At 40.8% G+C, this 14,554-nt stretch overlaps 1 protein-coding gene across 19 annotated transcripts in view; it reads right to left on the bottom strand.

Moving 5' to 3' along the window:
* CHL1 (cell adhesion molecule L1 like) overlaps positions 1 to 14,554 on the bottom strand; it is a 209,265-nt gene that overhangs the window by 32,923 nt on the left and 161,788 nt on the right. For all 19 annotated transcript variants that reach the window (XM_008956634.4, XM_063602708.1, XM_008956633.4 and 16 more), the window contains 4 exons: positions 10,919 to 11,059; positions 9,535 to 9,646; positions 7,956 to 8,122; positions 5,221 to 5,386 (listed from right to left, as the gene is read on the bottom strand). In XM_008956634.4, the coding sequence (XP_008954882.2) occupies positions 5,221 to 5,386; positions 7,956 to 8,122; positions 9,535 to 9,646; positions 10,919 to 11,059 (586 nt within the window). The remainder of the gene's footprint in view (positions 1 to 5,220; positions 5,387 to 7,955; positions 8,123 to 9,534; positions 9,647 to 10,918; positions 11,060 to 14,554) is intronic.

Genomic DNA, 14,554 nt, shown 5'->3' with positions numbered 1-14,554 from the left:
CAATTAATCAAGGTTGGGTGCCTCACTAGTCCTCGAAATGTGGTAGGTATGGTATACCTAAAGAACTCATTAAAAATGTCATGTTCCAGCCTCAGTCCAGGTTCCAAATCAGTACATTTGGAGATGGGGCAAGGGCCATTGCATTTGAACATGAAGCCTGGATAATTCTGTCACACGTCAAAATCACAAACTGTTGCCACACATAGGGTCACACACAAAATCACACACGGGGTCACACTATGGTGTGCTGCAGTAACAGACAGCTCCAAATTCCCCATGCCCAAGAAAACAGTCACTTATTCCTCCCTCACATTATGTTCCCATCATAGGTCAGTGGGATTCTGCTTTAAAAAGTTGTATCATTTCTACTGTCATAACACTTGAACTCTTAGAAGAAGCTAAAAACCTCTTCACATCTTCATGCCCCAATCTTTTCCTCTGTTTGCCTTCAACTGCTTAATTACCTTGCCTGAGAAATCTATCCACTAAAACCACTCGACTCCTTCATCTGCGGTATCCAGTCTGCTAGTCCCTAATCCATGTCAGCAGCCATTGTTGTCTTACCCTGTTCAGCTGAGTAATATCCGTGTTTCCCTGAAGGCACTATGACAAAACGATTCTCTCTTTGGAGACCTGTGTTTGCGGCTCCATCAATTATTGTTTGTACAACCTTGAACAAAACATTGAGTCTAATTCATCTTATCTGAAAAATGGGGATAACAATATTTTCTTTCTCTTTAGGAGAATTAAATGAGGTAAAGCACATAAAGTGATTAGTGCATACAGCCTGGCAGAGTATGTGCTCAGAGAGTGTTACTAATAATATTAATCAAGTTGATTTCATTCATTTTTGGCTTATTGCTAATCACATTTCTCATGGTTGGTGTTTTAATGTCCCCAACTCCCATTTCTCCTGCCTCTCTGCTTGAACAAATTACCTTATTTCCTAATTTGTTAGAAAGAGACCTTTCACTATGACTGCATCTTCATCTTTGCATCTTCAACTGCTCCCCTTCCCTCATTAATTTGCCAGTATTTCTGGAGGGGGAAAAAAGCAGCTCCTATTTGGTGCCAAGGAAAAACCCTCCCACTGGATTCTCAATGCCCTTTCCTCCCACGCCCTCCTAGTTATCAGTATATCCCACTTTTCAGGCTACAGTGGTCTCTCCCGCAGGGCTAGATCCCTCCCTTTGCCTACAGTCATAAACAGTCCCCATTACCTTTGTTAAGCACGATATAAATCCTAAAAATGGTTTCATAGCCATGCTCCATTTCATTTTTCATAACCATAGTGTATGGTCTGTAGCCTGTAAGGTCTATGGCCACCTGCAGGTTGGAAATCCACAGAAAATTCCTGGGGGGGGGGGAGCATTTCAATCTACCTAATAGTATTACTGGGAGGGCTAAAGAGAGAAAGCATGTATGGGAAGTACTAACATAACATGAAGCCCCGTAGGTCTAATGGTTCAGAGTGGCAGTTCCCAGCACTTACTGCATCCCTACACAAGAAAGGGGACAAGCGAGAAGAGAAGAAGGAATTTTCACTTCTCATTGTTCACCATGTATATTTGATTAGAAGTTTAACCTCCCTTTAGGTTAAAGCTTCCGGTCTTCTGCATAGTAATAAGGAGAAGGTGTCTCAGCAGAAGGTAAGAAGTATGAGGTTACTGATATGGCCTTCTAGAAATTTAGCAGATACCTGTGACTTCTACTCCCTGCTATATCACCATGCATGCCCTTGGCAGCAGTCAGGGCCAGCCAGCAGCAGTTACTCCCAGCCTTCCTTGCTCCTGGGGCCTCTTCTGAGCTAAGGTTATTGTCCTTTATCCCTGTTACTTGTTTAGGGAAATTGGCAGAACATCTGTGTCACTTGCTCAGTCCACTCAGATAGCCAGAGGTTCACTTCAGTGTCAGCTCTCGGATCCTGCAGGGACTGTAAAACTGGGTCACATGAAAAGGCTGCTTAGGGCTTCTGGGGTCAAAGCCTAAATGTACATGTCATATTACCTACCAGCCATGCGTCTCTGATTCCCTTCTTGGCTGTAGCCCAGACGTCACATGGAAGACCCCGGACAGTCAGGCAGTAGTAACAAAAGAGGCAGAATTTAGGCATATCTGAGCAGTTGGCAGATCAGCGGAGACCTAACCTGAGGCTGGAGATCTGTATTGCAAAGCGTAGCCTTTAGAGGTATATAATTAATCTCGTGTTTCAATGAGAACTGATTGTAATACATACACTGCCTTTCTGCAAACCTTTGTATATATAGGAAGGAGGGGAGAGAATAAATCAAGAACCAAGGCTGAGACCAATGCCTTTGCACAGAGGCGGCTCACACATAAATACCAACATAGACCAAGCAAGCAACAGAAATGAGACAAGCAGATGAAGAAATGAAGGCAGTGGGGCGGTGGGGGCTGGGGGAGGCGGAGGCAGGGAGCAGGACCAAGATAGCGAACTAGAAACAGCTGTGTTCGCAGGCTCCCATGGAAAAGAACCATAGTAAGTGTGTGAATCCTTCCCTGGCAACCAAGGTATCCAGGTTTCTCTTAGAAGAACTGACTAGGAGGCTGGCATGATCCGCGGAGAGGAGGGAACAACAGTGTGGTGCAGTGGTCCACCTGAGAGCCGCACGGGGCAGGGGAGACCCTTCCCCCCAGCCAAGGGAGGCGGTGAGTGAGTGTGCTACCCAGCTTTTTCCACGGAACTGTGAAACCCATGGATTGGAAGACCCCACTCACAAACTCAAGCCACTGGGTCTGGCATCAAAACCCCGAAGCCCCACAGATTCTCAACAGCCTTTCAGTTGGAATCTGCTTAAGCCTACTGAGCTCCTGGTGGAGGGGAGGCCAGCCCCACAGCTGCAGCTGCCTGCTGCCTAAGCCATTTGAGCTCCTTAGAAGAGGGGCAGCAGCCAGCACTGGGAATCACAACTGCCTAACACGCTAAGCTCCCTGGGTGGGGGAGAGGCAACATTCATATCTGTAGCTCCAGGCTGTGCTTTCTCCCCTGCTGGAGCCAGGGAGGCTGGATGGCTCGGTCCCAAGACATGTCCCCCACAGCCCAACACACCCACTGTGGCAGAATCAATGCCTCTTCAGGCCTGACCCTGACCCATCATTCCTCCTTGGGTGAGGCTTCCCTGCAGGAACTCCAATAACTCCAGCCAGAGGCTCAGGGACAGAATCCAGATATCCCTGGGCCTGAGCCCCTAGGGGGAGGGGTGGCCATGGTCTCTGCAGACCAGCAGACTTAGCTTCTCCTCCTGGTAGTTCTGAGGAATCCAGGCAGCCCAGACAAGTCGGTTTCCCCCTAGTGAAGCACATCCCCTCCACCAAGGGACAAAGTGCTTTATTAGATGGGTCCTATTCCCCGGGCCACCCAACTGGGTGAGACCCTCCAAGAGGGGTTGTCAGACACCCTATATAGGAGTGATCCTACTGCCAACAGGTTGGTGACCTTTGAGGTCTGAGATCCCACAAGAAGGAGCAGGCACCCATCTTGGCTGTTCTCCAGCCTCCTTGAGTGACATCTCCAGGCATAGGAGTGAACCAGATGAATAGGGACTGAAGTGGACCCCCAGCAAACTGCAGCAGCCCTACAGAAGGTAGACCTGACCATTGAAAGAAAAAAAAAAAAAGAAAGAAAAGAAAGCAACAACAACAGCATCAACAACAAAATCTCCCACAAAAACCCCATCCAAGTGTCAACAACCTCAAAGATAGAAGCTAGACAAATTTATGAAGATGAGAAAGAATCAACAAAAAAAAATGCTAAAAACCCCTCTCCTCCCAGTGATCACAATGTCTCTCCACCAAGGGCGCAGAACTGGATGGAGGATGAGGCAGATGAATTGACAGGAGTAGGCTTCAGAGGATGGGTAATAAAAAACTATGCTGACCTAAAGGAGAATGTTCTAACCCAATGCAAGGAAGCTAAGAACCTTGATAAAAGGTCACAGGAGCTGCTAACTAGAATAACCATTTCAGAGAGGAATATAAATGACCTGATGGAGCTGAAAAACACAGCAGGAGAACTTCGTGAAGCATACACAAGTATCAGTAGCCAAAGCTGCCAAGTGGAAGAAAGGATGTGAGAGTTTGAAGACCACCTTGCTGAAATACAGTGTGCAGACAAGACTAGAGAAAAAAGAATGCAAAGGAATGAACAAAGCCTTCAAGAAATATGGGACTTCATAAAAAGACTGAACCTGCAACTGGTTGGAGTACCTGAAGGAGATGGGCAGAATGGAAACAAGCTGAAAAACACACTTCCGGATATTATCCAGGAGAACTTCCCAAACCTAGCAAGACAGGCCAACATGCAAATTAAGGAAATACAGAGTACACCACTAAGATACTCCATGAGAAGATCAACCCCAAGACACATAATCATCAGATTCTCTAAGGCTGAAATGAAGGAAAAAATGCTCAGGGCAGCCAGAGAGAAAGGCCAGGTCACCTACAAAGGGAAACCCATCAGACTAACAGTGGACCTCTCAGAAGAAACTCTACAAGCCAGAAGAGAGTGGAGGCCAATATTCAATATTCTTAAAGAAAAGAATTTTCAGCCCAGAATTTCATATCCTCTCAATCTAAGCTTCACAAGTGAAGGAGAAATAAAATCCTTTCCAGACAAGCAAATGCTGAGAGATTTCATTACCACCAGGCCTGCCTTGCAAGATCTCCTGAAAAAAAGCACTAAATATGGAAAGGAAAAACCAGAACCAGTCATGCAAAAACACACCAAAATATAAAGACCAATGACATGATGAAGAAACTTCACCAACTAATGAGCAAAATGAACAAACAGCATCATGATGACAGGTGTATTCTGTATGAATACTTTTAGAACTTTTTTTTTTTTTTTGAGACAGAGTCTCTCTGTCCCCCGGGCTGGAGTACAGTGGTATGATCTCAGCTCGCCGCAACCTCCGCCTCCTGAGTTCAAGTGATTCTTGTGCCCCAGCCTCTCGAGCAGCTGGGATTACAGGCACGCGCCATCATGCCGGGCTAATTTTTGTATTTTTAGTGGAGACGGTGTTTCACCATGTTGGTCAGGCTAGTCTCGAACACCTGACCTCAAGTGATCCACTTGCCTCGGTCTCCCAAAGTGCTGGGATTACAAGCGTGAGTCACCACGCCCGACCTAGAACTTTTTAAATCAAATGCAAGTTGTTGACCCCAAGCAAATATTACGACATATCATAATAGTTTACCTACCTGCCATCTTCTGTGCCATTAATTTCAAAGGCTTCTCCATCTTTACTCCAGGACAACTTCAAACTGTGTTTCAAATGTGAGTCACATTTGCTTTCACAATGTAATTCAAGCATATGCAATTTGGGGATACGAGGATTCTTAGGAGAAACTCTAAGTTTTGTAGCATCTGTTTTTACCAAACAAAGATATTAGTTAGAACTAAGCATAACTTACTTTGTTATTAAGTGTCTGCAACTCAAGTAACCCAAATTGTCACCATAACTGTCCAATCCTCATGCAGGGTTTGTCCCACTGTAATTTCCTAACATTGTATGTCATTATTATTTTCTTTCCATCCAGGCTTGGACATCTGACAAAATTTAAGTAGAAATATCAAATAACAGTTTAGGAATTTCCCTCATTATTTCTTGGGGAAGGGAGTAAGCAAAGTATAAGCAAACAAATGTCTCTAGAAGTTTAAAATAACATAATTTCTCCTTCAAGTGCTTCTGGATATATAATCAAAGCACTGTAAAGGAAAAGGGAAAGATATTTGATTTTCTACTAGGGTGTTTATTATTAATTCAGAAACCTGAGGGTAAATGTTTAAGCCCATGAATGGATGAACTACTAACATGAAGGTGGGGAACTGGAAAGTAAGCCTCAGGGAAGTAGGGCCTGTGACTGTTTCATAACACTGCGGTATCTCCAGAGCCTAGAAGGGAGCCTGTACACCGTAGGCATTCAATACATAGTGTTAAATCTCCTTTTGAATGAATTACAGGGAGTGATAGTTTGAAACAAAAATAAATTTGTAGTTATCAACATTATGAAACTCAAAGATTGGTTTATGGTTGCCTTAAAAAAATGTTTGGTTCATTATGATTGTTTCAAAACATGCAATCCTTACTCTTTAATGCTATATTAAAAGTAAGTATACTCTTAATGTGGCATTTGGCATTTTGGGGACCTCCCAGAGACCAACTGCACAAGCTGACCTCCAATTCTATAATTATACTCTGATACTGGCTATGTACATTTTTCTCAAGGAACTGGCTAAAAATGGAAAGTATTAATAAAATTAATTGTTATTCCAGGCACAAAACTTGAAGAGACTATTAAATTGAATTAATTTTAAGTGAATTATTTGACATCCTACTTCTAATTCTAAATTTAAAGCCAGAAATTCATTTAATAATAATAGATACAATTTAACAAACACTTCTCTATCAGGGCTCTGCTAAGTAATGCATATTCATTGTGGCATTTTATAATTATAACAACTTTATGAATATTAATACTCCCACCTTACAGAGAAAATAGTTTAAGGCTAAAATGAAATTGAGCCATAAGACAAGGTTTCCTAACCGGTAAGGGGCTGAACCAGGATTTGAACCCAAATCTGCCTGAGACTAAAGCTCATGCTCTCAATCACTATACTATACAGGCCCTCACTTAACTCCATTCTCAACATGCCTTTTGTATATGTAAAAAAAAAAAAGTGTCCTTAATCCTCCATTGATACAATTCATATATATTTTTAACATATAAAATAGACACTACAGCATATTGAAACTTTCTAAACTTGTCCATCTCTCTGGCCACTAGCAGTTTTGAGGTCCATTTTGGGCCAAGCACTGTGTTTGGCAATAGGAGTGCAAAGTTCCATTTGCATTCGAGGCTTCACGCTCCTTATACCTAGCTGAGTTGCTTAACCTTGATATAGGTTTACTTTTTGAAGCATAAAAACAATCATCACCATCTTCAGTGACTTCATGAGGGCATCTTGAAAAGTGTACATGACACTTGAAAATGTAGAAGACATCAGAGATAAGTGGATATTGTGGGAGAGTATTTGAGTGCTTTAAAAATATAGTCTGTGGGGCTGGCACACTGATTGACTCAGGGCACAGAAAGAGACAAATACTATAAAATAAGAAAAGGATGTAAGGCAAAAGAAAAGGAAAACAGGATGAAAAAAGAAGGAAGGAAGGATATATATATGGGAAGAGAGAAAGAAATGTCAAGACATCAGTGGATACAACAGCAGATATGTATGAGGAAAAGTGGCAACAGTAAAAACAGATGATCAAACAAATATGCTCTCCCTTATCTAGGTGGAAGTGAGAAGCAGGCTGGGATATGGACATGACAGAAGAAACAAAAATGCTCCTTATTAATACCGAAGATCCTTTCCATTTTGCGTTTTCTTGAAGATTCTCTGAGCAATATTAAAATCAAAGTATCAGTGAAGCCCAAGAAACTATTAACAGCTCCCAGGGCTGTGCCCTGAAGTGAGAAGGAATAATACAAAGCTGTTTATGACTCAAAAAGAGGATCAAAAACCCTCCTCAATCTGTCATGCCTCAGTCATTATAAAGTTATGAGTTTGTGAAATCTTTAGCTCAAAAACTTGATTACTGGTACCATTACCTTGAGTTAGCTTTGGAAATAAAATATAGTTACAGAAATATGGTGTAGTATGGTTAATAGGTAATTTTTAAATATTGACAGCCATCTGTCACTATGGACACCTGGCTCCCTCTTAAAATAGGATGAAGCTGTGCACATATCATTGGCATACCCTGTCATTCTTGCAATAATCTTTTAGATGAAACCCAATCTAGGAATTTTGAAAAATGGTTCAAAGAACTTTATCTGGTACTCCAACTTAAATTGTATTATTCCATTTGGGCAAATGAAGACAGACTGAACCCATGTGACAATTCATGCAAAGAACAGTGAAATAAAAATACTTCTAATATCCAAATTGGCTGTGACTGCAGTTTTTCCTATAGCATTTTCTACCCAACATGAGTAAGACCCAGCATCTTCTTCGGTGGTTCTGTTGATCTGCAATGTGCCATTTTCATAGATATGATACCGCCTGCCCTCCAGGGGTTTCACTTCTTCCACCTTCTGCCTATAGACAAAGAAAGCGTACATCCATCTGAGGTAGGGCAAAATTGTATACGCTTTTTAATACTAGCCAGTGACGTCATTCAGGCTAATCCCCTTTCAGTAGCTCAGAAAACCTTATGAAATGTTCCACTGGGTTTCAGATTTTTCTCAAAATGGACCAAGATTGTATATCTTATCTACCCAAATAGACTGTGGCTATAGAAAATCCAAGTCCATGCTCAGTGCTTCTGCTGTTATTTGTCATAGCCACCAGCACCGGTTTGCATGTGTCCTCAGAGCTTAATAAATATTTTCTGGCTTATTGATGGTGAACTCTTTAATTAATGATTGCTCCAGGGTACTAAATGGGAAAGCTAGTAATTGAAAGAGATAATGAACCTTTCAAACCTCCTGCTGTCCTGGGAGAACATTGGTCATTCAGAAATATTATAAGCCAGGGAGTCTTGCCTGTCCTGTGGACATGGATTACATTTACCCTATCAACCCCAGAGCCATTTCCTCCAACATTCAGCCATTTCCAAGCCTTTGCTGCTACAGCTTGATTTACCCTGTACATTTGACAATAAGTGACTGCTTGAGTTTCTTTTTTTTTTTTTTTTTAAGGATAAGCTGTGGATGCGGTCCATGTAGGATCATACAGGACAGGGACTAGGCTGAGGCAAGTGGGATGCTTGCCTCAGATGCAAAATTTAACAGGGTGCCAAACATCTCAGTAAGCAAGGTAAATAATATTTCAATCGAGTATTTTGAAAAATCAAAATAATGCAAAAAACCCATGATGAACAAAATATGTATCATGATTTAAAATAAAGGCAATATCTGACCCTATAAATCTATGACCTGGGGTCACTCATCTCACACTGCCCTACAGACCAATGACAAAATTATTCAAGAACTATTTAACCAAGCTTTTTCAGTAAAGCAACTAATAAGGTAGATCAATATTGATAATGTCTTTGGACTTATGATACCAATTAATTCATTGAAATTAAAATCAAAATGAATGCTGGAAAAGTCTTAAGCACATGGATTTGAAATTAAATTGGAGCTTAGATAATCATTTAGATAATCCCAAAACAACAACAATAGAGTAAAACATGACCTTGTGGTATCCCATAATGAAAAACCAAAACTACCTTTAAAATTGTCTCTGTAATCTCTTCAATTCTCCACTTTTCTTTATGAACACAAGTGGCTCTCTGTATGTCTCTATGTGAGAAAATCCTAGAAATCTAGCCAATGTTTTCAGAAGAGCTAATTTCCTGGACCGGTAAGTTTGTTACCTTATGTCTCAGAGGCACTGGGTACATGTAACAATATAGACACAATACAGCCTGTCAAATGACGGATGAAGAAACAAGGTCAAATCTACAATTGACATTCTCTTAAGAAAACCATGAGCCACCGGCTTACCAGGACACGACTGCCTCAGGTGAAGCAAAGAACTCGCAATGTAAGAAAGCACTGTACCCAACCACTGTAGCGTAATTTTCTCCATCTTTGGTTTGTATCAATGGACGGACATCTATTTGAAAATAACATAAACGCAGTTTTAAACTTTCGTGGAAGAAAGATATGCAAACTAAATTTTTCTATGTCCTGGTCATACTAGTACAAATAGAAAACAGCAGAATATTATGGTGTCTGTTTTGAATTATAGAAGTATCCCAATTCAATACGTTTTTGAAAGTACAATTTCTTGTAAATGTGTTTGAGTTCATTGTAGATTCTGGATATTAGCCCTTTGTCAGATGAGTAGGTTGCGAAAATTTTCTCCCATTTTGTAGGTTGCCTGTTCACTCTGATGGTAGTTTCTTTTGCTGTGCAGAAGCTCTTTAGTTTAATTAGATCCCATTTGTCAATTTTGTCTTTTGTTGCCATTGCTTTTGGTGTTTTAGACATGAAGTCCTTGCCCATGCCTATGTCCTGAATGGTAATGCCTAGGTTTTCTTCTAGGGTTTTTATGGTTTTAGGTCTAACGTTTAACTCTTTAATCCATCTTGAATTGATTTTTGTATAAGGTGTAAGGAAGGGATCCAGTTTCAGCTTTCTACATATGGCTAGCCAGTTTTCCCAGCACCATTTATTAAATAGGGAATCCTTTCCCCATTGCTTGTTTTTCTCAGGTTTGTCAAAGATAAATCATGCTGCTATAAAGACACCTGCACACGTATGTTTATTGCGGCATTATTCACAATAGCAAATACTTGGAACCAACCCAAATGTCCATCTATGATAGACTGGATTAAGAAAATGTGGCACATATACACCATGGAATACTATGCAGCCATAAAAAATGATGAGTTCATGTCCTTTGTAGGGACATGGATGAAATTGGAAATCATCATTCTCAGTAAACTATCGCAAGAACAAAAAACCAAACACCGCATATTCTCACTCATAGGTGGGAATTGAACAATGAGATCACATGGACACAGGAAGGGGAACATCACACTCTGGGGACTGTTGTGGGGTGGGGGGAGGGGGGGCGGGATAGCACTGGGAGATATACCTAATGCTAGATGACGAGTTAGTGGGTGCAGCGCACCAGCATGGCACAGGTATACATATGTAACTAACCTGCACATTGTGCACATGTACCCTAAAACTTAAAGTATAGTAAAAAAAAAAGAAAGTACAATTTCAGTGTGAAGTCTAAAACTCAAATGTATGGTGAGAAGTAGTTTGATTTTTCCCTCCATATATTATGTGTCAAGAGTTAATACACTTCTGAACATGACCTTGACCATTTTCCTTAGGAAAATAGCATGTTAAGTCAGCTCCCAGGCACACTCACCCACAACATCAATATTGGCATTGGCAAGGATAGTTCCATGGACATTTGAGGCTTCACACTGGTACACAGCAGTATGATTTGGTTGAAGGTTGGTAAAACTGATTTCCCTGGGGAAGACAACATCACCAGCAAATGGATGATCTGAAAGAGATTAAAGAATGTCAGTTTGATAAGGAACAGGACATAAAATATTTACACACCATTTATTAAATGTGTCACACAGTATTTATATTTTCAAACCAGTTTAGGGTGACTAATAGTTCATTGAAGCCAATTCTTTAGGTTTTCTGAACATCAACTATGGACTTTTCTTTCCAGATCCATGTGAATTTTCAATTATCTTTCAAGTTAATATTTAGCAACAAAATATCTGCTCATCTGGACCTCCCAGAATTTCCATACCTATACTCATGGCACTATTCCGGATTATCCTTTAGGCATTCAAGACCTATGATGAAGTGACACTCTGTTACTCTTCTGAATTTAGACACTGATGCTGCCTGGCACAAGTCACATGGTCAACACATCATGATCTCCCTAGCTACCAGTACTGGCTGCTATTTTCCCCCTTGACACTTTTGTTCCCGTTTCAGTTCTCTGCCTCTCTACAGTTTTCTGATCTGCACCATTGATTTCATTTGCCTTGCTTCACTATTTAACCACTTCATGTACACTGCTTGTATATTTCATTTTCCCAGGAAGACTAAACTCTTCTTGAGAAAAAGGGCCAGATTTTCTACTTTGGGCCAATAAAACCTTCCCCACTCCTGATCCAAGTATAATTCTGGGAATATCTTTTGGAAATGAGAATACCTAACATGAGGCTGGGCATGGTGGCTCATACCTGTAATCCCAGCACTTTGGGAGGCTGAGGCAGATGGATCACTTGAAGTCAGGAGTTCAAGACCAGCCTAGCCAACATGGCAAAACCCTGTCTCCACTAAAAATACAAAAATCAGCCAGGTGTGGTGGTGCGCTCCTGTAACCCCAGCTAGTCGGGAGGCTAGGCAGGAGAATCACTTGAACCCACGAGGTGGAGGTTACAGTGAGCCAAGATCTTGCCACTGCACTCCAGACTGGGTGATGGAGAGAGACTTTAAAAAAAAAGTGAAGAAAAAGAAAAGGAAGAAAAAAAAGAATACCTAACATTTCTGATGCATTTAAGGACCAAAAAGTCTATTGGATGTGGCACATGCATGATCTCACTGACACTGCTCAGAACTCGATGGATCAGCATTTACATGGCCATTTTAAAGGTGAGGGGACTGGATTACAGAGAAGTTGGATGACACATCCCACAACATTGGGCCACTTTTCTGACTCTAAAAGCCCTGCCCTTGCTATGATACTACGTATGTGTATATCTTTATCTATATCTATAGTGTATATATAGATATAAATATATATTATTATATTATATATAATATCCGTATATAATATATATATATATAACATATATTTTATATATATAAATCCAGTGGGAAGGAAAACATGTTAGCTGGAAATGTCAAGGGAAGGGCACAAATGCAAAAATTTTTAGTTTAAAGGACATTACAAGATTAATAATCAATCGAATTCTACTTTTCTGATTGTGTCTCCATTATACGAGATAATGACTATACTAAGTTTTAGGTTCTAGAAAACATGAATACTACATATTAAAATAAAAGACTTACACATCTTTTTCTGCCTGGGAGTCACAAATGAATATTTTTTTCACTTGACTGTGAGCTCTCTAAGGGCAGGACCTCACCGTGGGGTTGTGCAGTGTGTCCCCACTGCCCAAAGAGCAGCTACCAGAGAAAATCCAGTCAGTAAATACTTGTTGGAATGACTTAAAATGTTAGGTTGGGTAACCTTTATTCCTGAGAGGCCCCTGTAAGTAGGCAAAACAATAGCCCCTGAAAGATGTACACGTTCCAAGTCCCAGAATGTATGACTTTGTTACTTTACATGGAAAAAAGGGACTTGCAGATGTGATTAAGATTAAGGACATTGAGGTAGGAAAATTATTTCCTACATCCGGATGACCCAAGTGGGCTCAATGTAATCACGAAGCTCCTGAAAATCAGAAGGCCCTTCTTGGCTATGGTCAGAGGGAAATGTGACCATGGAAGGATGGTCAGAGAGATGCAGCGTAGCTGGCTTTCAAAATGGCAGAAGGGAGCCAGGAATGTGGGCAGCCTGGAAAAGCTGGAAAAGGCAAACGAAGGAATGCTCTCCAAGCACTTCCAGGACATGGCACTGCTACATTTTGATTTTAGCCAAGACTCGTGTCAGACTTTTACAGAAATGTAAAATAGTGTACATGCACTATTTTAAGACACTAAGTTTATGGTGATTTAATTTGTTATAGCAATGTTAGAAAACTAATACAATCCTGTTGAATAATTTATCACTTATTTCTTGCAAATTAGCAAGATGAGTAGCTCTTCCAAGTTTTTAAAGGCTAAACTCTTTAGGAATGCTGCAAAGCACTGAGTCTCTAATCCCACTCTTCACTTCCACACCCCACTCAAGGTCCTAAGTCTTTCAGAGTTAACGCCATCCTCCCATTTAGTTCTCCTTGTCCCGTCTGATCCATGCATGGCTCTGAATTAACACTGCATTACAAAAGTAAGAAATTAGACTATTTAAATGATACTTTATTTAAGTAATTAAACATTGCTTAAATCTCCCTGTTGGCGTGGGTATGGAAATTGTTGTGTATTGACAAAGGCTAACAGAAGCTCCCAGGATTCAAGAAAGCCAAGTCTTTATAAAACACACTAGTCCTGACTTACTTCAGAAATTCTTTCTCAGTTTTGTCTTTGGTCAACCCTGTGAGAAATCATGCAATAAAGTGGACGAAAGTTCAGCTCTGGAGTTAATCCTTCCGGGGTTTAGTTCCTGGTTTTAAATGTACCTGGGTTGCATTCTCCAGTAAGTAATGTAACCTCTCTGAGCCGCAGTTGCCAATGGAGAATAATAGAATCTATTTTTCAAGCTGCTACGAGGTTCAGAAATATCATATGCAAAGCATGTGAAAAGGGTTAGGCCGATAATCAATAATAGCAATCATTTTGATTTAATTTTGAAATAATATGGGGAAAGGATATATAACCTCTAAAACTAAAATAAGCTTAAAGAGATTTCAAATCCTTTAGCCAACACTCTGTCATCAAATATCCCAACCTATAAAAGTTTATGACCTGTTTGCAGGGCAACAAGGAGAGCCATGGCCAAAAGCTGTGAACAGAACACAGAGCTTGGATTCCAGCGACCTGGCTTTGGTTTGAAGTCTACCATTATTCAGCTGTGTGGTCTTGCATAAGTTTATTTTCAGCCTTGACCTCCTCATCCATTAACAAACCTATTGGCTCAATTTCAAAATCAATCCAGAAGCCAACCATGACTGCCACCAATCTAGCCCTGAGCGCAGAGCCTCTCAGATGGCCTCCTACCTAGTATCAATCACACAGTCCATTCTGCATTCAAAGGCCAGGAAAATACCTTGTAAAAATGTAAATTAGATTGTGTCACTCTTCTGCTTAAAATTCTCCAAGAGCTGCCTAGTGTATTCTCAAAATCCCAAGGCCCTACTTAGATGTTCATCTTTACCTGAGCTCTGGCCCCTTCCCCTGCCTGTGGATCTGG

This window comes from Pan paniscus, chromosome 2 (genome assembly GCF_029289425.2).
Source record: "Pan paniscus chromosome 2, NHGRI_mPanPan1-v2.0_pri, whole genome shotgun sequence".
Classification (NCBI taxonomy): Eukaryota; Metazoa; Chordata; class Mammalia; order Primates; family Hominidae; genus Pan; species Pan paniscus.
The sequence above is the reverse complement of the archived record's forward strand: the minus strand, read 5'-3'. Positions and strand labels throughout refer to the sequence as shown.